The sequence below is a fragment of the Corvus cornix genome, chromosome 19, assembly GCF_000738735.6.
Source record: "Corvus cornix cornix isolate S_Up_H32 chromosome 19, ASM73873v5, whole genome shotgun sequence".
In the NCBI taxonomy this organism is placed as follows: Eukaryota; Metazoa; Chordata; class Aves; order Passeriformes; family Corvidae; genus Corvus; species Corvus cornix.
Window position 1 is genome coordinate 10,589,272 of NC_046348.1, and position 27,581 is coordinate 10,616,852.

A 27,581-nucleotide genomic window follows, 5' to 3' on the forward strand; every position below is an offset into this window, starting at 1 on the left:
GTTGCAGTCAGTGTGGGGAGTGTGGAAGGGGCAGAGCAGGGACAGACATGTCGAGGATGCTCTGTATGTGGAGCGGCAGGACTGTGTCCCGGGATGACCCAGCCAGCAACTGGCTGTGGGCAGGTGGCACCTGCTGAATGCACCCATGAACCTGCCACTTCGATTAGAAATTTCTGCTTAAACTAGAACCTTTGAGCTAAGGCAGTGTAAGGTTTTATTTAGAAGTGGGTGCACTTGCTCTCCTGAGTAATGTTTAAATATATAAATAAATCTGAGAAATGTTTTCCAAGTGTGAACATTGCAATCTTGCGCTAATGCACGAGATGGAAAGTGAAATGGATTTTCATGATCCAAGCCAGCTCAAGCTGAGGAGAAGTGGTGTGTAATTAAAAAGTATGAGGCTAATTTGTTTTTAAAACCTCTAAAATGTTTTTAATTGGATTCTGGTTTTTAAATGACTTGAATAATGCTTGAAAGTGTTATTTGTACCTTCTGTGTCATCTGCAGTTTTGTTTTGTCTCTGATTTGTTTTTTCCTTCTCCAAATCCTCACAAATGCTCTTTTAGAGCATTTATAATGGCTTGGCTTTTTAGGGGTTGGCCAGAGCTTTTGGTAATTATAAGCAGGTGGAGGTAACACCCCTCACCTGTGCCCTCACACACCTGTGGAAGAGCCCTTGTCTGTGCTCACAGTGAGAAAATGGGCTCAGGAGGCAGTTGGAGACACTGAGATGGAGATTTTATTTGTCTTAAATAATCAATTGACAGAGGCAGGAATTGAACACAAGCCACTAGTAACCACCCACCAGATGATGCTGCCCTTAATAACTGTAATTAACTTTTTCCGATAGAATTTTCAACCTCATTTTTTATCGTGTGTGACTTCACACAGCCCCTTCTGCCTCCTTGCTGTGTGCTGTGGGCTTGCTGGGAAAACCTGACTCCATGTCCATTCTCAGAGCCCTTGTCCCCTTCCCTTGTCCTTTAAACCCAGACTCTATTTCTTGTTAAATTATTTTCCCATAATCTCAATAATCCAGATGAGTTCAGAGGCAGCAGATTCTTTCTGTGGGCTGTTCCACTAAGCCTGTTAAAATTAATTTGTCTTTGCAAAGTATAAAACAGTCATCTCCAAAATCACTTGGTGCAAAGTGTTTAGTTTATTTTGCCTCTCTCTCTCAGCTAAAACTTCTGCATTTTTCCTTTGGGAAATGTAATGCTGTTTGCTTTTCCTCAGATGGACTTTCAGTTCCCATTGGTAGGGAATGTATTTTGTTGGCTCTCACAGAAAGGAAGACATGTAATGTGTTTAGAAAATGTAACTGCTGGGATTCATGCTGAGGCCGCTTGGAAGTTCACGTTTCAAGCATTTATCTCTCTCTGCAGGAAAATCTGTTGTGACAAACAGACTCATAAAACAGGCTTTTCTCTGGCCATTTCGTTTTGCCTCCTGAAATGGAAGGTTTTGCCATTTCTGGATTTAAACAGTACTTTCTAGCTGTGAAACAAACAGGATAACAATAACCTTAGCAGTTCTACCCTGAAGGATTTCAGTGCACTTCAGACACTCAATTGCTCAACTTGCAACTGAAATGTAATGGCTTCTGAGCAGAAGTGCAGTAGTTATTGAACAGCTTTTATTTACACCACCAGTCTTTCATCAGGAGTAAGGAGTCAGTGCAGCAGGAGCTGTCAGTAAGGGAGGTGAGCAGGAGCTGTACAAGCTAAAGAACAGGTGCTGGACATTAGGTTTTCTCCTTTGAGGAAAAAATGCTGTAGGCTTTAACTGTGGTCCTGATTATTCTGGTATGTTATGAGCATTCTTCTTTGCAATTTTTAAAGCTTCCTTATAATAAAATTTTTTAAAAATTAAACATAAAGGCATTTCTCCTGTGCATTTCTTGGGTGAAACTTAATAAATAATCCATGTATTATGATGTATGTTTGGTGTTTGCTTCTGAAAGTTTTTGGCCCTTGTAGGAGGTGGGAGTAAATCAGAGCAGTGATCCATTAGAACATGCTGCAAATGCTGAGCAGCTTCTCTTTGAGGAGTTTGCTTTGCTTTGTCTGGATAATGCTGCCACCAGGATGTTCTATACTCCTCATGGGCTGAGATCTTTACTTGGGTAGGCAGAGCTTTCCTGTCCCTGCTCTGCAGTGGTTGGCAAATGTGTGCCTCCGGTGCCTGGCACCTTTTCCAGGGCGAGCAGCTGTCACCAGGGCTGTGGCTGACGTGGTTCCTGCTGCAGCTGTTCAGGGACAGTGACACTGAGTGACACGCCTGTGCTGCCTCTCTGTGCTCGTGCCACTGGGCAAGTGCAGACAACAGCCTGGTTAGGATGGGCAGCTCCTGTGGTGTTCTGCAGGGGAGGCACAGAGAACAGGAAGGTGTTTCCAGGGCTGGGACAGGAGCCAGTGTCACAGCTGGCCCCAGCACAGACTCCTCTCCAGCTCTGGGAGCAGCTCTGGCCCAGCTCCAGGCTCCAGCCCTCCATCCCTTGCACAAACACAGCTGTAGGCCGGCTGATTCCTTCCCTGTGGGGTAGATGGGTGACTGTGGGGACAGGTGGTCATGTTTCTGTTAATGAGATTAATTTGCAGCTTGGTCAGGTCAGCTGGTAGCTGCCACTGTGTGTATGGAGGTTTGTGCTCAGAAAGCACCATTTTCAAGTGCCTCCCCAGACCAGAGACAAAGCAGAATTCCCTATGAAGAGCTGTGCAAAATTGCAAGGGAATAAAGGAAACAAGCAAAAAAAAAAAGGCTTGCGTTCCATTTGATCAGAATCACTTGCTTTAGCTCCTTGCCTGGAGCATCCACGAATTACGTGGCAGTGAGGGATGATGTGGGATTGAAGCTTCTCATATCCTGTCTATGCCTTGAAAATGTTTTCTAATAACATTCAGTCACTCTCCAGAAAATGTGCGGAGCTCGCTCGGCATCCGGTGGCAGTGGGGAACACACAGAGTGCCTGCTCTGTGTCCTTAGCTCTGGAGTCCCGGGTTTGAAGTCTCCTGGGGGACACCGGAGGGTGCTGCTGTAGAAAAGTAGTGTTGATTATTGTATCTGAAACCCTTTTCTTTCTCAGTTTTTATACACTTAAAATTTTTTGTTGACTGGGATCTAAATAACATACTGAGCGGATTGGGGTGTGCCTGGGAAATGTGTGGTAGCAGTGAATCGGCTGCCAAGCACTTGAGCTTTTGCTCCTCGAAATTACTCTTCTTCCTCCCTGGTGGTAGGATTTGAATCCCAGTTACTGTTCTCTAGGATGCTGAGACTGATTTCATGGTTTGTAGTCCTGAAGTCGTGTCTGTGACCTTGAGTCATATGTGCACAGGCTGGTGTGACTGTGCTGCACCAAGGCAGACTCTGTCCATCTTCATGCCAGTGGCGCTTGGAGTTGCTTTTTGCCAGCAGTACATCAGCCCTTTCCTTTGGTGGACAAAACTGTGCCAAAGGGATTGCTGAATACACAGGATAAGCCAGATGTGAGTGCCCATCACGAGACCTCCTCACACCTCTGCTTCTTCCTTGATACTCTCTTACTCCTCCGCCTCCAGCTGCTTCACTGTGAGGTCATGAGTTCCAACAGCCAGGTCAGAAACGCCACAGGAAAGAAACAAATTGCCTGCACAAAGTTTATATTGTCAGGCCTCAGGTGTGAGCAATGAGCCAGGTTTTATAAAGTGCAAAAGACTTCTTTTGAAGTCCTCAGCTATAAAACATGTTCTTTCAAAGCCTCTTACACGTTTGCTTTTTTCCCTCCGATGTTTTCTTTGCAACTCAGAGGGCTCTTGTTTGATAAGGAACACAAATTCTGGAGGATCCATTTGATCCAGAATTTGCAGTGAGGCGAATGCCATGTGTTGAAAGGCTCGTGCAGCAAGTGCCAGAGCTGCAGCCTGCTTGCCAGCTGGGCTGGGGGTGTAGGAGTGGGCACAGAGGCCTCAAGATGATTACTGGGGGAGGGGATGTTTAATTACAGCATCCAGAACTGGTCTTGCAGATGGTCTTGCTGGAGAAGGAAGCCCTCCAAACTGGAGAAGGCATCTCCACGGGCAGTTGCAGAGCCCAGCTGTCGATGGAGCACTGCACCTGCAGCGTCTCCTGGTCCAGCGCTGAGTGGAAAAGCTCAAAACCTTGGGACCTCTCAGTGCCATGAAGTGGTGTCCAGTTAGCTCTAAACGTTGGAAAAAGGGAGTGTCTGGTTAAATCTTCTGCCATGGTAGCACATATTTTCATATATTGAAAGTGAATTGGCTTATGTTTAGTCAGAGTGTCATAATACTGTAATTGTAGCTCATAAATGAGAGAAGTCAAAAATTATGGTTGATTTGTACATGGAAGAGAGCAAGCTCTCCGTGGCCAGGAGGAAATGAGTGTCTGATAAATGAGTTGGTGGAGGCAATGAGGTTTCATCTGGTGTCAGGCTGAGGAAGCCATTGGGGAGGAATCACTGGCAGATGAGCAAGGGTGACTGCAGCCTGTCGTCAAGAGCCTCATTGTAAGAATTGTCTGTTTCTTCTTTAATTTTTGGAAGTCAATAATTTGCAATGATTTCCCTCTCGAACTTGACACATCAACCCTGAAAGTGGAAAGGAACTTTGTTTGAAATCATTAAAAAGTGTGATAAGTGTAATTTTATTTGCTATAATTATTAAGTCATGTCTTGAAGCAAAAACTGAAGGCACTGCCTTCTCTGTAGGACCTGTAATAATTTTGTATACTGTTTGGTGGTGCAGCAGAGCTTCAAAGGCATAATTTGTAATTGCTGTGGCATGTTCCATGCTTCCCAGGTAGGGGGAAGATGGCCCTAAACCTCTCTGGGAATGTGTGCCTGTGTCACTCAGGAATGCTCTGTGCTTGAAAAAGAGCAGAATGGCACAAGTGGAAATGGGACATAGCAACACCATCTGGTTTCATGAGCAAAAGAGACTGTGTGAAGGCCAAGGATGAATCATATAAAAAGTCTCACACAGCTCTTTGGAACTTATGCTGGAGAAGTGCTTTGGAGGGTACTGTGGGCACACTGAAATAGTTCAGCCTTTTGTGGGGGCACACCCCAAACAGAGCTGTCCTTGTTCTGCCAGAGGTTCCCTCATCCCGTGATAAGCCCCTCAGGTTTGTTTGTGCTTTCCCTTCTTAAATCCATTTTTCCCTGCAAAATATGATGTGAGGGAGCTGTTAGTCTGTTGGTGTGGGGCAAGGCAGTGGTTGAAACTGAAACTCCCAAGTGCTGTGCTGATTTTGTTAGGATCATACAATCATTTCTCTCTGTTCATTTTAGGTAAAGCAGATCATGGAAGAAGCTGTCACCCGGAAATTTGTACATGAAGACAGCAGTCACATCATCGCCTTATGTGGTAAATGTCACGCGGAAGAGCTAATGCTACCTAACCTTACTTTTCCTCTACTCTAGACATTTATTTTCTCTGCTGTCAGAGGTAAATGCAGGGATTTAGATATTAGAAATCATGGTGTTCAGGCCCATTTCACCTCTGTATTTGCTACGTGTGTGTACATTACAAATTGTAATGTAACTCTTCTAAGATGTCATTTTCCAAGTACCCAGCCAGGATGACAGGTGGCCTTGCTGCAGGCTGGCCGTGTGTTCCAGGGAGCGCCCAGAGTGGTCTGCCTGCTCTCTGTTCCTGGAATCCCGTCCTGGAAGCTGTGCTGCATTGTTGGTGTAAGGGGTGGTGGGGTGGCAGCTATTTCTGTTAGACTCTGCGTGGCCAAAATTAGGAATACTTTAAAGTCTTCATACTTGTCTCTTCCTCCTACTGTGATTCCAGTTGGTTTTGTGTTCTGAATTCTTTATGGTCTGAAGAACTAATAATTCTGCACTGCCTCATTATTGCCCAGCAACCCTACCTGTCCTAAGGCAGGACTCCAGTCTGCTGGTGCTTTGAACAGAGGCCTTGATTAACTCTAAACCAGAAGAAGGTGAAGCTGAATGTTCTGGTTTTACTTTGGCTGATTGAATGGAGAAATCCCTTCCAGCAGATTTGGCTAACAGCTCCTGGCTGGTGCTCTCCTGTGTGTGCAGTTCTCTTCCCTCCCCCACTCCAGTTTCATGTGTCTCTTCAAGAGGTTTTTCCCTTCTATTTAAAATTAGATGGTTCAGTACATGAGTCATTTTTGGTGAATCTTTGCTATAAATATAGAATTCTTGTGAATCATTTTACTCTCTTGGTCGGCTGAGTTTAGCAAGAGTCTCTTAAATACATGATAGCTGATTTCAGGGTCTCTCTGCGTCAGTAGCTGAACAGTTTGTAGCTGCCCTAGGTCCTAGATGGCTGAAGGTGCCAATTAAATGGCATGTGCTACTTGTCCTGGAGGAAATGCTCCAGCTCTGTGCCACCCTTGCTGGCCTGAAGGAATGGTGTCTCTGTGGGTCGGCTCTGCTCATCCAGCAGGAGGGATTTGTGGTCTCTGCCTGGGTGCTCTGGCAGAAGGAATTGTAGAATTGAGGTGGGTTATGGAGAGTCGGTGTGTGTCACAATGTGTGGGGAAGCAGTGAGTGCAGGAGGTTCTGTCATCCCCTCTGATTTCTAGGAAATCTGGCTCTATGGTTCAGAGCCACAGCAGCTCCATTTGGCCTGTGGCTGACGTGTGCCATTGTGGGACAAAAATTCCAAGTTCCTTCGGGCTATGGGTTGCTGTGGCCGCTGTTGTGTGGCCAGTCAGGCGACAGTGCAGCGATGCAAGTGTCTTTGGAGCATCTTCAGTGGCCAGCGCTTCTGCTGGAAGCTGGCCGTGGATGTTTGCAGCCTGGGCTCTGTCTGTAGAGACGTTTCCTTGGGAACGGCGGCTGCCCCCGTGACGTGGGGCTCCGTCTCTGCAGCAGGGCCAGCGCCGCGCTCTCCTCCCGCGCCCTCCTGCCGCCAGCCCGCCCGGAGCGTCCCTGGCTGGAGCTGTTCTCGCCAGCAACACCAGCTCCTTCCCGCTTCTGCACTTCTGAGGGAAAGGGGGAAGAGGAAAGAAGCATTTCTCTGTCTCTGCAGTCACCTGAAGTGTATTTACAGGGTTTCCAGTTCCGTGCATTACACTTGGAGTGTTTGTGTAATGCTACCTGCAGTTCGCTAAGCCTTTTCTCTGTGGCTGCCCATCTTTAGTCTGACAGTAACGTGCTGCTTTAAGCATTTAGTCAGCTGCACACTGCAGACAGGGTTTATTCATGAATGCCCCAGACATGGTTACCCAAATGATCTCTACGTTTTCAATATATACTTTGAAACGAGTTTCAGTAGTTTGTTCTCTTTGAATAATATATTGAGTGTATTAAATGAAATAATCCTGAATTCCCCATGCTATAAACTAATTGCCATAGAACTGAGGTGGGTTATGGAGAGTTGGTGTGTGTCACAATCAAAATATATGTTTAGGTGTAAATTCAGCATGCCTGCTTGGCAAAGGGAATATACTTACTGTGTTTGGAGGAAAGGTTAGCAGTAAACGTGAGTAAAAATAGTAACTCAGGCACTGTTAAACATGCATAACTTGGCTTTTCAATGAGATTTCAGTTTAAATTAAGGAAGGGATGAACTGCAGGAAAAGCTTTTTTTGGCCTTAATAATAAGCCTGCTACCAGTAATTAAACCCATTAATTAAAATGTACAGAATCCCTTTGTGGCTGAACTGAAAAGGCCAGTTCTGATCTGAGCTGCAGAATGGTATTTAATGTTGTGCTTGGGGCTTCTTGTACACCTTGTCTGAGGATGGGAGGTCTGCATTGCTTGTGTCCTTTGGGATGTGAGGGAGAGGAGGGAGCTGGGGGATTCACTGCTGTTCCTGGGGGATGCACTGGAGCTGTGCAGCCCTGGGTGGGTTTATGGCAGGGGCATCACCAGGTCCTTTCCTGTTCCTGAATCTGAACTCAAATCCTGTAAGACGTTGAGGCTTTTCTATCAAAGAAAACAAAAAATCTCCCATTGTCTTTTTGTTTTCTTTATACTTTGTAGCTTTTTTGTTATACTTTGGATACTTGATATGTGCTCTTTCTTCCCATCTTCAGTTACTAATATTTAATTTACCCCCAGTGTTGGTTACAGTCCTTCACTTCAGAGGCATTTAGAAGTATTTATTTTTCCTTTTCTCAGTGTCACTGAATTATCTTTGCCTTCCAAATCTGTTTTAAAACTGTGTCTAAACCAGACTTACAGACCAGAAATGCTTCTCCCCTTTTAAACCCAAGGAGAAAATTTGCTGTTTCTGGGTATTAGATTACTGTTCTATCCTGATAGATTTGTTGAGGATCCTTGCTGCAGACCCTGCAATTTCAGGTGCAGGCAAGAGGAGCAGAGAGCCTCTCCTAGAGGAGCTGAGGAAGCTTGGCTGGCTCAGCCCTAGGGGATGAGCCAGTCCCGTTGATTTAGCTGCATTGACTTCAGCTTTTTCTTTTTTTTTCCATCCCCATTATGCATGTTGTTTTTCTTCTCTTATTAACTGATGAAAACGACTGGGTTTTTTTCTGGGTAATGCTGTGTTTAAATATCACAGATCTTAAAAAAAGAAGAACAAAACCATGTCACGATCTGTCCAGTCATGCACTGGGAAAGGTGACAGGGTTTGACTGCAGAGCTGGGTCTGATATTGACTGAAGGTGTTTGTATGTGATCTGTGACTGCATTTAGTCATGTGTGCAGCCCTTCAAACAGAAGAAGGATGTGGTGGCTGCCCTGGGGAGCTTGGGAGATAATGAATTCCCATTAGTAAGCAGTCCTTGTTGCTTTCTCTGTGTGAATAATACATCAGAGAGGTGGCCTGAGGCCTTCCAGCGGACATCTGCTGACCCAGAGAGAAGGGACACTTGCCTGAGCACAGCCCAGTGCTGGCTTGCCCAGCTGTCAGTGCAGTCTTCTCTGAAAGCAACTGAGCAGCCTGTGAACCCTTTGGTGGTTTTGGACATGGTGGTAGAGGAGGGTGGTGAGGAGGTCCGTGCACGGACAGATCCATGCAGCAGCCGTGCAGGGCTGTGGGTGCCCCTGGCCAGCTCTGCAGGGTCCATCCTGTTTCTCTGTGGGTGACTTCCAGGTCTACAAGCACGATGTGCTGGGTGGTAGGTGAGTGTTATCATACTGCTCCTTCTCAGTACAGTTTATCTCATGGGCTCCTGTAAGTTGTACAGCAGCTCTTTCAGCTTTCCTGCATTTCCTTCAAAACTCAAATACAATCTCGACTCGTGCCAGGCTGTGGCAGGTCAGAGCCTGACTCCATGGCTGCTTTTGTGAAGCACTCCTGAGCTGGCATTTGTGTCTTATGTTGGTGCTTCTGCTCTCAAGCTCTTGCAGTGTCTGTGTACATCAGGACTGTGTGAGCATTTATTGTTCTCAGAAACAGAGCAAGGAGAGCTACCACCCACAAGTGCTTCTGAGATGTCTGTGCTTCAGGCTGTAATTCCACACTCGAGACCTGATGTGTGGGTCCTGTATCCATCCTTTTCAGCTTCCTTTCACAGAGCCCTGGGGCATCTAGGCTTGGATAATCATCAGTGTAAGATGCTTCCTTCTTCAAAAATAAGTAGAGGGAGTTGTTATTTGGAATAGTTCTGTGTCACTCAGTATCTGTTCACAGCAACAGGACTGGTGTGTTCTGAGAAACCGAGTGGCTCTTGGGTCCTCTTCACATTTTAGAGCCAATCCCGTGTATGACAGGATTGCTGTTAATGAATGTGCACAACAGTTCCAGAGTTACTTCCCAGCTTCCTAAGGCAGATGAGTACTCCATTTATTCTGGAGGTGGGAGGCAGTAGGAAAGCACTTGTGTGGCTGGATTTTCTGGAGCCACGTAGTTGAGATCAGGTCTGAAGTTTTAGGGCCTTGCACATCCTGTAGGAACACAATCAGAGAGCTTCAGCTGAAGTCATGGATGAGTCTCCATCCACACTGGCTGTGGAAAACCAGGAATCCTTGGAACATGAATGTGGCTGGTGACTCCTGGAGACCAGATATGTGGGGTCGTTTGGGATGGATTGGTGTCTGAGCTGCAGGAGTGCCCGGCAGTGCTGGTTTACAGTCTCACTGCTAACAGACCCCACGGTTAACCACAGCAGTAGGCTTAGTTGTGAGGCTGTCTTCTTCATTGGTCTTAGGATGACTTGTTATCCTATTTTGCACAAAGTTAATTGTGTTTGAAAGAAAAGATCAAATTAGGAACCAGTGGCTGCATAATGCTGGACCTCATGTTCTGATTTTTCTCGTTCAGGACCTGAAATCCAAGCAATTACCAGAGCCACCAAACGTCACAATTGCCATCCCCAAGCAATGAAATACCATGAGTCAGAAATTTTTTCCTTCATGGCCCTAAATTACAAGGCTGTATTAAGGCTCATGACAGGAAAATAAAATCAGCTGAGGAACAGAGATGTATTTGTTAAGTTTTTGGCATTGATATTTTTTAAAAATGTAGTTAATCTGCTATGGAAATGCAGATCTCTCACAAACAAAACCCATGTCTCCCTGTATTACTGCTCCTATTTGGAAAACAAACATTTTCAATGATGAATAAGGCTTAAAAAATAGTTTACAGAGATTCTGCCTCACTTGATAAACACATTAGCCCAAAGAGAGTACCAGAGAGGGGGAGGCAAATATTTTTTCACGCACATTTAGAAGGTTTTTGATTGTGCTCCAAAGATGATGCTTAAATTAATGAGTGGTGTGCTGTAGTGGGGAGGAAAGAACCAGAGTGAATATTTGCTCTGATGTGAAATGAAACAGTTTTTGAACTGCATGTGTTTTTAGCTTGAGAAGTGAAATAAAATCTCTTGTGCTTTTTAGAGAACTCTGCTAAACATTTTGCTTTGATTCTGGGCCATCAAATTGGATCATTCTCAATATTTAGACAAACTTTGGTAATTCTGATTTACCCTTAACAGAGTTTAATGAAAACACTTCTGTTTTCTGAAGGTTACTGAGATCCTTGAAGCTTAGTGATCTTGATTTTAAAGAGGAGCAGTCACCAAATTTTAGCCCTGAAGTTTCCCAGCCACTTTAGAACTGGGGACTGTCCATTTAGATACTTTTTTTATTTATTTTCTAGGGAATTATTGAACACAGGATGTTCTGTGGCACAGCCCAGCACAAGCAGCTTGGGTGCAGGTAAACAAGGGCAAAGGAGCACGTTGGGATGTGTCCTCTGCAGCCCTTTGCTGTCAGCTGGCATTCGGGTACCAGTGTCCTGCCTGCTTGGCGTGTGTGTCCCAGTGACACAGCAGGCTGGAACTTGGCAATAAAACTGGTTTCAAACTGGGCAGATCTGTGATCAGCAGGGTAAAGCAACAGCAGCTGGAGATCGTGAGCATCTGATGGCTTCTTTATCATCCTCCTCTTTTCACTTGTTTTTAATTTCTTCAGCCTCATGAATTCAATTCCCTGTGCACAGTTTCCATGAAAACAAGGTATTTAGCTGCAGTATTTCTTCCTGTCTAAGGAAAATCTCATCTGCTAAGTACACCCCATAAATAATGCTTCCACAGACCACCTTTTCTCTGCTCACTACCCTTCCAGCCCCAGAACTCTCATTTCACAGTCCATTAAGTCTTGTCAGAATTTTCATAGAGGCAAAAAAGGACAAAACCGAACTTGTTCACCTGACCCTGGAAGAAGTAGCTGTGGTGAAGTCATAAAAAAGTGACATTTTCTGAAGCTTGGTGGGTACCGTGATTATTTGAACTGTAAATCAGTAATATATCTGCACTTAATTAAATTCAGCAGTGGATACTGCAGAGAATGTGCCTCAAAACTGTCTGGAGTTAATGAATTTTTAGATGGCTGCTGTCAACTGAACCATACAAGGGAATTACCTGAGCTGTGCTGATTTATTCCCAGTGCAGAGCTGCTCTTCCGCTCTGTGTGTGATGAGTTGCTGCCTTTTTATCTGGTCAGTTTTTGTACGTGTTTGTTGTAGGTACAGTGACAGTAGGCAGGCTCAGGAGGGATCACATTGGGCTGTGCAGTAGTTACTTACCTGTGTGCATATATACCTGTAGCCAAAAGCATGTGTGTACACACAAACACCCATTGATGCCTTTCTGATGTTATCAGTTTCTCCAGAAACAGCTAAATCATTGATTTTTAGGTCTTCCTAGAGTGTCAGATTCCAAAAAGGGAAAAATGGTTAATTTTCCTAGAAATGGCTAAATAACTCCATTCCCCGTCCCAAAGGTTCTTGTGCTGTAACCCCTAAAACAGTTTGTGTTGTCTCTTTAGGCAGCAGTCTGAGCTGTGCAGTTTGTAACTCCCGGGGATCACCTGGTTTTGGTTTATCAAAAAGCACCACTGCCAAGGTCCTCTCATGTCTTTTAAAAGGTTCTGCAGCTTGAGGTGACTCTTCTGCCTGTTTATTCAGGATGTGTTAAGTTTCCTTTCTGGCTGAGCTTGGCTGTGGGCGATGCTGGCAAGGTGCAGTGAGATCAGTGCCTGCCTTGCACACAGAGCCAAAGGAAAGCCCCGTGGGGCTCTGCCAGGGAGCTGGTCCCTCACTGCTGTGCTGTGGGTGGGAGGGATCCCCTCCTGCTGTCCTGTGCCACCAGGATGGCATCCACACGGTCCCCTGGGTTGAGTGGGATGGCATCTGTGTCGCAAGATGTGCTGCCCTGCTTGGATGTTTTGTAGTTTAACTGGATAAAAGCCACGGTGTATTTGCAAGCATGTTCAGATCAAGTCAGATGTGAATGTAGAGTCAGCTGTTCTGGAATAATTCTTGTGGAAAGGAGCCTGGAGAGAAGCATGCTGAGAGCCAGTGCTGTTAGGCTCAGTCTGGGGGTGAAGTGTAGGAGAATGAAGTGACCTGAGGGTCACACAGGCTGGGCTGTAACCTGCCCCCCAATCCGAGGGTACCTTACACTTAGAACTGGATGTATCCTTGTCCTGTGGAAAATACATTTTGAGGCAATCCAGCAGCAAATTCCAGTGTCTCGCCCCTTGCAAATGACCCCTATGTGTGTGTTACAGGCAGTTGGGGACTGATCTTACCCAAGTTCTTGTGATGAGAAATGTCATAATGGAATAATTAAATGTTGGGGCTCTAGGGACAGTCACTGGGGAAATTGTCCTTAGTGGCAGCTGCAGCATTTATTAATAATTAAAGCTGTGCCTGCTGTGCTTTTCACTAAATTTGTTTCATTAATATTTTATTGTTTTAAAGAAATAAAAAAAAAAAGCAGTGAAGGTGGGAAGAGAGCCTGTTTCCTAAGCAACAGCAATGCACTTCTTTGCAGTTATTTTTAAAGGCAGGTTGCTTCATTTAAGATTTGGAATCAAATTGCTGCATTGCTCCAGGCATCCGGAAAGCTGCTTTTCTTTTTTCTTTTATTTCTAATTGAAAGACAGAGCAAAACAGCTGCTGGATTAAGAGCTGTGTGATGGTTGCTAGACAAGAGCTAGACCGTACTGTGAGGAACATCCCCGTGCTGTCATCACTCCCTGTCCCCCCATGCTGCTCTGTGGCCACGCCAGCCCCCGCGGCGTTCCCTGCACGGATGCTCCTTTCCTTCCGAGTGGAACCAGCCTGGCTTCAGAGATGTTGTCAGCGCTGGGCTCCTGCTCCTGTCAGACCACAGGCTCTGCCTCTGCCACCCACTGGTGTCCTTTGATCTCGGGCGAGGTTTCTGATGGTTGAGAGGGGTCACACAGGGATGTGCCTGCATGTCCTGCTCCTCCTTCCAGGGACCAGTGCCGTGCACAGGCTGTTGTGCATGAGGAGGTGGTTGGCTTCTGAGGCAGTAGTTCTGGCTGGAAGTGCCACCAGCATGGGAAGCAGCATCAGACCTGCTGCTTGGTGGCTGTGTCTGATGCCATCGGGCTCGTGTCCTGAGCAAACAGGAGTGTGCCGGAGCTGAGGCCACGGGCACTGCCCCATTGTGCTGTAAGGCAGCTCCGAGTCTGGTTTTGGCTGCTCCTGGGGTGGGGCTCCTCAGGGTTCAGCAGGCAGGAGGTGTTTCTGTGTGCCCCCAGTCTGGCCTGGGACTCGGGTTAGTTTTCAGGGCGTGGGCAGTGAGGACAGGTCTTTTTCAGATGGAGGCTTTCAGGTGTTACGGGATTTGGAGTCTTCAGGTACAATAAGCAGAGCAGTCTTCAGGAAATGCTCAGCAGCTGACAGCGTTGGGCGTAAAGTGCCACAAAATGCTGCCTTCTCTCAAAAAGAGCCATGAGTGTTGGGCGAGAGGGAGAGTGTGTCAGAGCAGATGGAGTGCCATTTGTTACTCGTAAGCAGCATTTAACGTGGCAGGGGGAGCTGCGGTGTCCCGATGGGCTGCCTGCCGCCACCCCGCACAGGAGAGCCGTGCTCGGTGCTGCACTCAGAGCCCTGTGGAGACTGCCCTGCCCTGAGCACACACCTGGCACATACTGCTGGGTCTTTTCCCTTTCCTGTGAATGAATTGGTCTGTTTTCCTTCATCCCTTTGTATGGGCAGTGTTGACTGTGTGAGTCATCTGCAGTCTCACTTTAGGAGCCGATAGACAAGGAAGGCTTATTTTTTGTTTTGTTTTGGTTTGGTTTTTTAAATTTGTATTTCTCAGTTCTGTTCCCTGCAGCAGGTTACATGAGAGCTGGATAGATTTCTGTTGCAGTCTTGCAAGGCTGGCATAGTGCAAGTGGTGGCCATCAGGGCATGTTACAGTGTGGTTCTGTGTGGCACGTGTAAAGTGGGGTGAAAATACTCGGAGAGATTCCAGTTCATTTATATACTGCCATTATCTGTACTTTACAAGGTGCTTGTAGTTGCAGATTAGACACATGCTCGCATCACCTGATTCTGAGTTCCTGTCTGTCCCCCCAGCTCTGTTCTTGGCCCACACCTGCCCAGTGGCAGTGAGCAGGTGGCACTGGCCGAGGCTGAAGGCAGCAGGACCTGTAACATTCTGTCCCTGTTCCCACAGGTGTGGTGGAGGCGTGTCTCCTGCACATGCTGAAGCGCAGGGCTGCCGGGTTCCTGCGCACCGACAAGGTGGCCGCACTCTTCACCAAGGTGGGCAAGACCTGTGCCATAGCTGGAGACGTGTGCAAGAAGGTGCAGGAGCTGCAGCAGCAGGTAGAGAGCAGGTGAGGCTCTGTTCATCAGCCAAGTTGATGCAGTGTTTCTGTGCAGCATGGTGGGACACAGACTGCCCTGTGAGTGCACAGGGGCCTGTCTTGGCCACGGGTGATGCAGTTTGTCTCGTTAGTGACTGTAGATGTTTGTGTTTGATCAAGCTGGCAGTGAGCAAAAGGGCAGAGGTGGGGAACTGGGGCTTTGGTGTTTCATTTTGCTTCTCAGTACAGCAGAGCAGCACATTCAGCCCACACTCAGTAACAGAAGTGACTAATTACTGGTGATTTCAGAGAGGGCTCACAGGCGAGGTATGGTGGACCAGCTTGGACTGTTGGTGGGAAGGGAGGGGGCGGAAGGAGGAACTCAAGAACAGACATACTGGAAAAGCTGTTTTGGCATGCTCCTGCCAAACCAGGAGCAGATTTGTGGGTGTCATAGCAGAAACAGTTAAATTAATGGATACAAAGAGTGATGGGAAGATGGATGTTATAGGAAAGCTGTTCAGTATGTACTGGACTTAAACACAACAGAATTCTGGAGTCAAGGACTTGAGATTACTGAAAGTCTTAAACTGCTTGCTGGTGGTGAGTAGCAAAGTTAAAATTTTCCATGTGGTTCTGTAGATGAAATCACAGTGCATGAGCATCTTGTCCTATAAGCTCAGGACAAGAGCATTTTTAATTCTGTTTGTAGGCACTGGTGAGCCCTAAGGGCTCTTTGTACATTGTAGGAACTTTTAGCCTTTGATCAATTTGCTATAAGAAGGGCTTTGCCAAGAGAGCTTGTCTTCAATTATTGACAGTTATTTAAATTAGCAGTTATATTTCTGTGTAATTTTCTGACATTTATCTTTGTTAGGCTTGTAATTATCAGACTTTGTTAAGTAGTTTTTGACAGATATGTACCTATTTTTGATGCATTTTTTATTGTGCCTACTGATACAGACAGGGATTTTATTAATTTTAATTTTTTAAATGTTGGGAAGAAGGATGTTTTCTGCTGAAAATTCACCAGCCTCTCTCCTGGTTAAGAGCCCACACAAACACCCCTCTAACCACCAGAGACCTTTGGCTGTATCCTCTAACAGAGAGGAGCAAATGAACTTAAATTCTGTGGTTTCTCTTGGACAAATTTTGTGTGTTTTTCAGCTATTAACAGCCACAAAAGTTAAGTGCTGTAGAAAATACGCACAGCAAAGATACTATTGGGAAATACTGCAGGGGGTGGACTCGCTCTGCTGGATGTATGAAACGAGGCAGAAGGGCTGTAACAGCCTCATTGCTCCTGAGGCTGTGGCTTAAGAAAAGCTGTGTTTAGGATGCGACGAACCACACTCAATTGCTCTGATGTCAGTGGTGTCACGTGTCTTTCTTGCCCTGCAGGACTGCTGTCATGCCCTCCTGTAGGACATGGGGCCCTGTAAGTGCAGGGGGGAATGATGGATCTCACCCGAAACAGCCCCAAATAAACGTATTAACTCTGTGTAACTGAACAGTTTCCTGAAAGGAAACCCAAGTGCTGGCAAAGAACTTGAAGATGTCAGGGTTTCTTTCCTCATTGAGGCAAAACGGGACCTTCTTCTATTTTAAGGGGGAGATTTTCTGGAAAAGACATTCAGAGGGTTCCTGTTCCCCTCTCAGCCCGAGGCAGCGTGTGGAGAGCCAAGGCAGCCTGCAGTGCTGGGCAGAAGGAAGCTGCCCCTGTGCTTTGTGGCCACCTTTCTCCTGCATCTGCACTGTGTTACCTGATGCAGGAGGATGAACCCATCACGAGCTGTCATCAAACAGTCCAAATTCTGACTACTTTTATTTTATCACCTTTTGCAGGAAAAATCAGCCAAATGGGCACGAACCCCTCAAAAGGCAGGGATCAACCACAAGCAAAACACCTGTCCTGACACCTCAGGCCATCAAACACATCTGGGTTCGGACAGCCTTGATTGAGAAGGTGCTGGACAAGATTGTGCAGTACATTGTCGATAACTGCAGGTAAGGAAGGCAGCAGAAGCACAGGGATTTGTTGGACTGATGCATTTAGGTATCTGCAACAAGGGATTTCTTCAAAAGTCTTCAGCAAACCCCTGTGATGCAGTCTTCTGGTAAGATGAAAACCAGTTGCACAAGCATTTAGAAAAAAATGTACTTTAGTTTTGCATCATTGACAGTGTCTCAGGCTTACAAAAAAACATTAACACACATTCAGCTTTCCAGAAATCAGCTAAAAACCTAACTTCAAGTATATTAGGTACCCATATTCTAATGGGACCTAGACCTTAGTGGAATAGAAATGTTTTCTAATATGTCATGGGCTGAAAATAATCCTTTGGAACTTTAGGATGTCAGGGAGGAAAATGCCTTTTGTAGATGAAAGAAAGGAGAATTAGAACAGGAGGAGCTATTGACATAAAACCTTAGGGTTGTGAAAACAGGTTCTTTGAATAATGTTTCGTTTTTAGAAAAATCAAGCTTTGTGTAAAGTGAAAGTCTTCCCTTGCAAAACCCGAGAAGAGCATCAGTGCTTTACGGATGTATTCCACACGGACTCCTTAAGAGGTGAAGACGAGTCCTCTCTCTTCTGTCCTTGCTTCCTGCTGCCCAGCATCAGCTGTGGCTTGCCAAGGAGCAGCTCTTAACTCCTACCCTTCCTGCCCTCCCATAACCCACGATACAGAAGACTTAATGGGGCACACTGAGGACAATCTACCATAAAAAGAGAAAGGAAGGGACTCTAAAGCTGGGTGTGGTCCCAGAATGGCAGTTTGCTGGCAGGGGTGCTCTTGTTGTTCTGCACTGGCAGAACATTCTTGTCCATCCAAAGCCAATGTGTCTGAACAAGGATGAGAGCTAAGGGCAGAGCAGCTTATTTTCACAGTACTTTCCAAGTTTGTGTTACTGTTTTCCTTGTCATACATTCATGATGTATCTTGCCACTAAAAGCAAGAGAATGGAAGAAAGGTCTTTGTGCTGTTCAAGCAAACTGTTGCTCTGGGATATGTAATGCCATCTTGGATTTTATGAGCTGTGTGCAGAAGAGACAGAGGGAGGGTTGGCCGCGTCCCAGAGACACAGTTAACAAAAGCATTTTAGTCCACTGCCTCCGTGTCTGCAGATACATGGGTACAAGAGGTTTTAATTTCTTTTCCACATAATCCACAGCAGACACATCAGGAGAGTTTGCTCTCAGTTGTTCCATCGCTGTGTGTTGTAGATGTTCACCTCACTGCCTTCCCCATCTGTTCAGATGTGTTAGGATCAGGTCCTTCACTTCAGGTCTGTGATTCTGAGACCCTGACTTGGTGAATAAAACAAACCTTTTCATAAGGCTTGTTGCCATGCATTTTTGTGACATTACTGCTCAAATGCTCCATGTTCACATCCTTCTGCTGTTCTGTCTTGGAAGAGGAGCAGGTGCTTTAGAGTTTGAGCCCCATCTAGTGAACAGACCACAGAGGACAGTGGCATTCAAGAAATGTGGGTGTTTGGATTTTTCAGCTATGTGGTTTTGTAAAGCAGCTTTGCCTGCTGCAGTGGCAAGACTTCGGGGTCATTGCAAGAGCTATTTATAGTAGTTCATTGTTCTTCATGGTGTTTCAAGATGATTCCTCACAGATGGAAGAGGTGTTTAAGAATGTGTGGATTGTTTTGTCTCTGTGGAAAATGGACAAAATTGCTTTCAGAGAACTATTGTTTGTTCCCATATTGCAGTTCTGCCCAAAGCCCCAGATCAAATATACTGGGTAAACACACTGAGCACAAGGCAAGCTCCTGCCCCTCCAGAGCTCAGCTGAAAAATAGGTGAGCCAGAATGAGCATATCGAGAGGAGGTGACTTTCCTGGGATTGCACAGCTGATCAGGGGCAGAATGTACATCCAAAGGAGGGGTGCTGCTCAGCTGGTTAAATGCAGAAGTCTGGAGTGTAGGTTTATTACTTTAGTTGTTCCAGGCTTGTTTTATGCTCCATGGAGACTAGTCAGTGCTGTTGATATAGTTTAGGAAATGATCTATTCAAAAGTTGATCCGTAAAATAGAGTAAATTAATTTCTTACAATATGTTTTAATGGTCTTTAAAAACACTTCAGGACATGCCATGTGGTAAAAGTCTTTTTTACCTGCAAACCCAACACAACACTTCTTCACAGGGTCAGTGGATGGGCCAGTCAAGCTCCATTAGAGCTTCTGGAGGAGATGCTCACATTGGTGATTTCTGGGTAATCCCAGCCACTGTTTTCCCTCTACCTCTCAAATTCAGGGACTATTTGGGATTTGGATTCCTTGGGTCCTGTCTCTGGCTGTTCAGATACACAGTTTTCTTACTGGCCTATTATGTTAGACCTGTAGCTAAACCCAAGCTTTGAAATGGTCTATACCAACGAATATTTTTAACTGGGCTCTAATCTTTTATTCCTAGTAAATATTATGAAAAAGAAGCTTTACTGGCAGATCCTGTTTGTGGCCCAATACTGGCTTCTCTGCTAGGTGAGTTCTTGCAAAGTTACTTTGTATGCTGAAGAAAATAGTCTTAAAGCATTTTGCATTACGACAGTGTTACAAGAAGTGCATTTTATATCTCGTATGGAGTTAACTATTTATAATAGAGCAACATTGAAGATGTTGTTTTGTTGCTTACAAGACCAGAAGAGACTGATCATCTGGTTTTATTAGTAATTATTGGTTGGATCAGAAAGCAGAATGGGAATGGATTTTTACCGAATGCTTGCTGGCAGTTTGTAACTGCTCATGCTGCTGTGGCAGGGTATTGTGTCCTACAGGAATACTCTTATACAGCCCTGGGTAATAGGGGTGATACATTATTATGTTGTTGTCTGTGTTGTGGGCTGATCCCGTAGGATTGGTGAGCATTAATATGCACTTGGCTTTAGGAGGGAATCTCACCTTCAGTGCTCAGCCAGCAGGATAGCACTGGGTATGTTTCTGAGCAGACTCAGAAGGTTTCTCCCTTGGTCTCTTTTCCTAGTTGGACCCTGTGCTCTGGAGTACACCAAGCTAAAGACAGCTGACCACTACTGGACAGACCCTTCGGCTGACGAGCTGGTGCAGCGGCACCGGATCCACGGCACCCACGGCCGCCAGGACTCCCCCTCCAAGCGCCCAGCCCTGGGAGTAGGTATTTACTCTGTACCTGTTTCTGAGTTAAGGCACAGGCTGATAATAAAAACAGCCCCATGAGGTAGATACCTGAATCTGGAACAGCCTTTCTTCTCTCTTCTGTAATGGAACCTTTATCACAGATTAGAAGTCCATTTGGGCCACAGTGTCCTCTTTATCTGTATGTAGAAAAATTTGAGATCCAGCACTAAATTCTGTGGCTTGTGACAGTTGTGATCTGATCAGGTAGTTCACAAGAAATTCTGAGCTGCCATGGTCAGGGCTGAGTTACGAGTCCAGGTGATTTCTCTGCAAACTCCCCTGGCTGCACAAGAAGTTGCAGTCCATAGAGAGTGATGTAAATGGTGCAGTTCGTGTGTCCCTGCCCGGCCTGACCTGCCCTGGCTTTGTGTGTAGATCCGGAAGCGCCACTCCAGCGGGAGCACGTCGGAAGATCGCTTTGCTGCTTCGGCGCGGGAGTACGTGGAGTCCCTGCACCAGAACTCCCGGACACACCTTCTCTACGGCAAGAACAACGTCCTGGTGCAGCCGGTGAGTGCGTGGAGTTTGGGGCTGTGGCTGGAGGAGGCACTGGTGTAGCTGGGGGTGGAGCTCAGACCTGCCAAGCGCTCGCTGCATTCTGTTCTCAGCACAGAGCTGCCTTCTGCTTGGCTCTCCTGTGCTGGGGTAGATTTGACAAGTGACAAATGCTTTCACTGCCTGACCACTGTCAATGAGCAGTGGGCCTGTAGGCAGGAACAAACCTACTGGACTGTATTTCATAAACCAGCTGACTGTATTGTGGTTTTTCCCCTCTTTCTGTAGCAATATTGTATACCAGTACTTCTGCTGTTAGGGTTTCCCTCAGCAGTTCCCAAATACTGCAGCTTTGAAACTTGTGTGGCATAGAAAGACTGGAACATATATTTTATGCAGGTATTTTGTGCACTTGAGTCACCTGGGTTATCTGTCTGTTGCTTCTGTGAACAGAAAGACGACTTGGAGGCAATTCCTGGGTATCTCTCCCTTCATCAGTCAGCAGATAGTTTGACATTAAAGTGGACTCCAAACCAGCTGATGAATGGAACCCTTGGAGATTCAGAACTGGAGAAAAGGTACTCATTGCATTCAGGCAAGATGGGAAGCACTGTGTAACCTGCTGGGGGCACCAGGAAAGGGGAAGGGAAGGGGAAGAGGGAAGCAGAGGTTGTACAGACCTGGTACCACAGTATCAGTGTGGAGAAACCTGCTTTCCTTTGCCGTTTACTTGACTAATAATGTGCTTCAATTGACCAAATTTATTAAGCAGTTATTAACTTAGCAGAGTCTTTCTATCAGGTGCTTGGAACTGCAAGCATTCCTGAATATGGAAAAAACAATGTTGCCTGCTCTTTCCTTCCCTTTTAGTGTTTACTGGGACTACGCATTGGTTGTGCCAGTGAGCCAGATTGTCTGCATCCACTGCCATCAGCAACGTAAGCATAACCCTTAGGCGTATATTCCTTTAAAATTCATAAGCAGGAGAGCCACTTGAATGATTGCTTTTCCTCCCTCAGTGTCGGGAACACCTCTGACTAGTTCTGGCCATGTGGGAATGAGTGTTAAAATCCCCAGTCCCAGCTGATAGAGGATGACAACTGCATGAGGCTTTCATAGTTTGCTTGTATCTTGAGTTTCTGTAGGACTGAAGGGCTGGTATCATCCCTAGATCACACTGTGCATTACAGAGGTTTATTTATCTACTTAGTGATGATCCCAAATAATATTTACTTAGAGGGTAAGAGCAGAAAATTGAGGCTCTGATGTAACAGTGTGGACTCCCCCTGTCCTCCCTTGCAGCAGAAAGCAGATGGACATTAGTGCTGGTGAGTCAGGATGGGACACAGAGGCCTCCGCTGCACTTCCCCCAGGGAGGGCACCTCCTCGCCTTCCTGTCCTGTCTGGAGAATGGGCTCCTGCCCCGTGGCCAGCTGGAGCCCCCGCTGTGGTCCCAGCAGGGCAAGGTACTGCTTTTTCTGGTGAGCTCTCGGGTGAGGCTGGTGTTGATATCTCTGCTCCACAGGGTCTGGGCATGGACTTCCAGCTGCTTTATGGTAAAGTAGGAGGCAAAATAACTCCATTAGTCCAATTTGATTCTTACACACATGGTCTGTAAAAATTGTTCATACCTCATTACCCCATTGAGCAATGAGCTGGAATCTGCTGTTGCATCAAGATACAAACCCACACAATAGGAGTGAGACTGAGATGGACTGGACAGAGGTGCTGCCAGAGGCTTGGAGTGCCCAGCTCCCATAGATTACGAGAAAAGGCTGGTTTATAGTACACAGAAAAGTAGTGTTAAGTACCCCAAAACCACCAGCTGTATATGACTCCACTGTTTTCTCCCTTACCTCCTCCCAACATTGAAAGTTGGGAGATTTAAGATGCCACAGGTCTGCAATACTTAGTTTGTTGTACTCTGTTAGTCACTCACAGCTGAATGTATGGAATTATTATTTTCTCTAGGGCAAGGTGTTTCCAAAGCTTCGAAAACGGAACAGCAACAAATCAGTGGACCTGGAGGAGATGCCAGCTGAGGACACATCCACAGACTATGTGTTCAGAATTATTTATCCTGGACACAAGCACGATAACAGTAAGTGCCTTTGTTCTGCTTTGTTTGAAAAAAAACCAAACAAAAAACCAAATCAAACATCTGAGTAAATCTTGAAGTAATATCCTGGGAAATACCTGCAGGTGACAAGCCACGTTTTCGTAAGGGGGTAAAAAACCCAAACCTCTCACAAAATTTCACTAAGAGATAATTGTGATCAACAGGTGCAGCTTAGGTTTCCTTAATGCAGTGAGACTTGTTATCTTAGTGGAAATGGAGTTGAGGTGGGGAATCTTACATTTACACTGTGTTTTACAGAGGAAGTTTTCAAAATACTCCCCTGGGCTTGCAAACTGAGACTGAAACAAAAGATTGCTTGACTAGCCAAGAGCAGTTTTGCTCCTTAAGTGAGGATATTTTTACTGGCCACACTGCTTGCTCATAATGTTGTTATTAGGAAAAAAAACCAACCATAAACTCTTAAAAGTACCCCAAGAACTCCCTGGGCTAAGTTTTCCTGGCTTGGAAGCACAAACTTAACAATGGATAAATAAAGGCCCTTCCAAGGAAACTAAATGAATTCCCGAGCACCAAACCACCTCATGTCATCAGTGAATACAAATTCCTTACATGCAAGAAGGTATTTGAGCTAGTTCTCAAACAGCATGTTCAGTTTTATTACCCTTGGCAAAGAAGCAAGAATTTCCTGGGAAGATCAGACCCTGAAGTTTACAGGGGATTTGGAGTTACTGCTCATACTGGGACTTACTGCAGCTGAGAAAGCAGGAATCTCCTCTGCAGCCTCCTGACCCCGGGGCCTGGGCCACAGGGCTGGCTGGGCTTTGTCAGGGCTGCCGGGCTGGCACAGGTAAGTCCATGCACACACCAGCAAAGCACCTTGTGCCTTGGCCTGCTGGAGGGGCTGCAGAGCCCGGGCGCTCCTGGGGCAGGAGCTGCAGCTCCTGTGCCAGGCAGGACCTCTGCCTGTCTGCAGGGCCACACACAGCTGGGAGCGAGGGTTTGCTGTCCAGGTGCATCTGGCACAGGTTTCAGAGAAGGGGCCACAGCATTGCTGAGGGCACAGTGAAGGACAGAAGCTAGATGGGAGCCTAGAATTGCCGTGGAGCTTTGCTCAAAAGCATACTCAGCTGCTGCAGGCTGGCACTGGGATCTTTCTCCCTTGCTGTGGTGTGCCATATGTGCTCTCACAGCCTGTGCGCACTCAATGCCGGCCTGAGTTTGGTGGAGCATGCTTTGTTTCTGTAAGAAACTCAGTTTTCACAGCCGTTTACAGGAGCTCGTGCCCTCGAGCAGAAGGCAGGATTCAGGTCCTTTGTCTTTGCTGACCATGTCCTTTTGAGCTTTCCCACAGAATTGAGTTCTTTCTTCTTATGCTCCTCTTTCACTATTTTCTTTGAGCAGTAACTATTAACTACCACCACTTAGCTGCCAGCCGCTCTACCTCTGTTGACGATGATGAGGAGGAGGAAGATAAGCTACACGCAATGCTATCAATGATCTGCTCTCGGAACCTCACAGCTCCTAATAGGATGAAAGGTTTTTATCCTCCTCCCTCTGTGTCCCAGAGCTCTCTTGCAGCTCCTTCCACTGATGCATACAACAGTGTTGGCATTATTACAGGGAAAGGCATTTCACTCAGGCCACGAGATCTGGAGATGGAGGTGACTGTGCAGAGAGGCTGGGAATGGGCTCACAGCCTGTGGGGATTGGGAACTTCCCTCTTCCCTCTCCCTTGGTGTGTGTGCTGCTGAGCAGCAAACCTCCTCTCCTCTGGGGCTTTCTGCCCCACCTCCATAAAGGCTGGATACTAGAGCAGGCTCTCAGGAGAGAAGGAGGGGGTGTAACAGCTTTGTGATCTCCCTGTAAGGTAGCAGAGTATGCAGAGAAGGCTGTGTGGAGATGCAGTGCCTGTCTGGGGTTGGTGCTTTCATTCCACTTGCATCCATAGGCTGGATGGGCTTCAGAGGATCAGCTGTGAGCTCTGCCACCCCCCCACAAATTTGTCATCTATTTCTTTTCTTTAAAAAGTTCATATTATTTAAGTTGATATTCTCAAGATGTGTGCGCACTTGGGATCCAGTAGTTTAGCTCTGAATTCTGAGAAGTCCTTGCTTTCTCTTATACCCTGGACTGGTGGGACTGACTGCAAGAGACAATAATAGCCCTGCATCTCTGTACAATGCCGAAGTTCTGGGTTACACAGGGTATCGACAGGTGTTCAGGGAGAGCCTCCTCAATTCTTCTAGGCTGCCCACACACTTATCCCAAGGGAGCAGCCCCTGGACATTGATAAAGCCCAGCCCAAGTTAATACAGAGTTCTTGGAAGGCATGGACAGAAAGAAGTTCCAAAAATAGTGTTTCCCTTGAAAAAATATGCTGTTTTAGGAAGTTTCAGGGTGTCCTAACTGATCATGCCTGGATACGGGCAAAAATGGGAAGGAGAACGTTTAACTGCCACGTACACATTAAGCATAAGGAACACAATTTAGTCTTTAGTCAGCTGACAGAAATGTAAGTTATGCACTAGAATGGCTGTCAGGTGTCTGCTTTTGCTTATTTTTTCTTGAAGGGGATGGTAGAGTGAGGGATGTGTCTGGGAATAGCCTGGCTGGGCTGCTGTCTCTCCAGCAGCCCCATCCCATAATGACAACACTGTTGTAGCAGGTTTGCCAGCCATCTGCTTTGACATTTTGCAACATGCTTGACTTTTGCATGTAGCTGAAGTTACAGATAACACCACTACAATTAAATAAAAGATGCTGTTCACTCTAATTCTTCACTAATTCAGGTACCTTTCATCTGAATCTTTAGGTTCTGTGGGGTTCTTTCCTTGTTTCTCTAAAAAACAGAATAAAAAATTAAAACTGAAAAACCCACTTTTCCTGTCTATAGAGGGGAGGCAAAAACTAATGATGTAAAAATGTTTATCCAGTGGTTTTTATTTGAACCCAATAAGAAGCTGCAATAAAGACTGGGTCGTTCAGCTCCTTCCTGAAGAATTAAGGTGAAGAGCATTTTTGCATCACACTTTGTTTTGTGAAATGAAACACACATGACTGCTTCCGCATGAGCCTGTGCTTTTTCTGTTAACAAATGGGTTTACTTCACTCCTCCCTCACCTCTGCCCACTTTCTAACAGGCACTCCTAAAATGCTTTGTGCTACCTTGATTTAAAATGCATGAGATGGTTTGGAATTGCCCCCACCACCACTCAACAAATACCTGTTTTAAAAGCACGGCCCAGGGGACTGAATTTTGCTTGTAACTGTTAATTTAGTGGCATACTTTATGCATACATTATTGTATTTGCCTTAATTTTAATCATGGGTGAGCTGAAAGGCCAGTTATTTATTATAAACCAAAAACCCCACAAGCTCAAATGCCAGCTGGGAAGGCTGAAGAGCTGAAGCCAAGCTTTCTGAAGGGAGCTGCTGATTTTTTTGCATTGCCTTTCCTGAAGCTGGTTAAAAAGGCAAATAGATTTGGTGGAGCAGGGATAACTCCAGAAGCTGCATTGTACTGTTGGATCACATACTCCTGTGTAGAGTATCCTTTTATAAATACAGTATGGACATTAGCAGGACTGGAACTGTCCTTTTGTGCTAAATATTTTAGGATCTGGTTCTGAGGGGGAAAGAAGCATCTTCTGAAAGTAACTGACTCAGTTTGTCTTAATTTCTTTCATGCTCCAACTTTCACTCTGGCTGGACCAGCAGTTCCATGGCTGATTCCAGGAACTGCAAAATGAAATTCTGAGGCCTGAATGAAATAGAAGGTTGGGCTAGATGATCTCTTCTGGCCATAAATAACATTTCCATAGTATTACACAAGAACCATTTAGTTGTTCCTGCAGCACCCTTTTCTCTATTCTCTTGAAACATCAACTGGGATGTGCATGGGCAAGAGAGGGGCAAATGGTGAAGGGGTTTGGCTTCCTGGGAAGGGACCCTGCACAGCATGCAGCGGGTCCAGAGCAGCGATTCTGAGGATGCTGCTCTCCTGTTTCTAGAATCCAGGTTCAGAGCCTGTTGAGAAGTGAAGCATGAACCATCAGGATGCACAGAAGGAAGAGGGGGAGAGAAGGGAAAAGGCTGATGTCCTTCTGTTTTGTTTGGTTTTTCCACAGACACCAGTGAGATGATAGAGATGCAAGGCTTTGGGGCAAACCTGCTGTCGTGGCAGCTGGAGCACTGCAGCCAGGGCTCCTCCTGTATCTCCTGTTCCACGGGCAGCTCTCCCTACGACATTCCCAGCTGCTGCAACTGCATCCATGACCGGTGAGCAAGCTGTGCAGAGAGCTTACCCAGGGACTGTGTGCATGCCACAGGTAAAAGCAGGAAGGTTTTAGTGGTTGCAGCACTCAAGACAAAGAGTAACAATTTTCAAGTAACCATTTTCAAGTAGTTTCTAACATAAAAATTGAAGTTAGGCAGCAAGAAATTTAGTTTATTAAAACTAACCTATTAAACTATGCTCAGGTCACATTTTGATAGAACAGTTGCTTCCAGTTCTTTTGTCTAGTGTAAAATACTTCAGCTCTGGAAACGTTATCTTTAACAAGTCATTAACAATTGAATGAAGGGCAGCAGTTCAGTTTGACACAGACCTTTACAGTGCACCTGCAGCAAGTTGGGGCTGTGTGTGCCAGGGGAGAATCTGTCTGGGGCCAAAATGTTGGTGGGGGAAATGCTTTAAAAGTGTAGTTTGTTATTACTATGTCCTTTAACTAAATAAGTCTTGGTGCAGAGAAAATTGCTGTGTGTAGGACGCAGGGATCAGCATGAAATTCCTGATGCTCTCTGTCCTCATGACCTGCTGTTG

At 45.9% G+C, this 27,581-nt stretch overlaps 1 protein-coding gene across 7 annotated transcripts in view; it reads left to right on the forward strand.

Moving 5' to 3' along the window:
- The window catches only part of SGSM2 (small G protein signaling modulator 2), a 39,604-nt gene that overhangs the window by 1,322 nt on the left and 10,701 nt on the right, over window positions 1-27,581 (forward strand). For 3 of the 7 annotated variants that reach the window (XM_039562665.1, XM_039562669.1, XM_039562668.1), the window contains exons 2-13: window positions 5,288-5,363; window positions 14,885-15,047; window positions 16,863-17,024; window positions 19,445-19,512; window positions 20,012-20,157; window positions 20,560-20,694; window positions 21,133-21,257; window positions 21,550-21,617; window positions 21,982-22,145; window positions 22,651-22,780; window positions 24,161-24,295; window positions 26,887-27,037. In XM_039562665.1, coding sequence (XP_039418599.1) covers window positions 5,288-5,363; window positions 14,885-15,047; window positions 16,863-17,024; window positions 19,445-19,512; window positions 20,012-20,157; window positions 20,560-20,694; window positions 21,133-21,257; window positions 21,550-21,617; window positions 21,982-22,145; window positions 22,651-22,780; window positions 24,161-24,295; window positions 26,887-27,037 — 1,523 coding nt within the window. The remainder of the gene's footprint in view (window positions 1-5,287; window positions 5,364-14,884; window positions 15,048-16,862; window positions 17,025-19,444; window positions 19,513-20,011; window positions 20,158-20,559; window positions 20,695-21,132; window positions 21,258-21,549; window positions 21,618-21,981; window positions 22,146-22,650; window positions 22,781-24,160; window positions 24,296-26,886; window positions 27,038-27,581) is intronic. The other 4 variants (XM_039562667.1, XM_039562666.1, XM_039562670.1 and 1 more) reach the window with 4 other exon arrangements.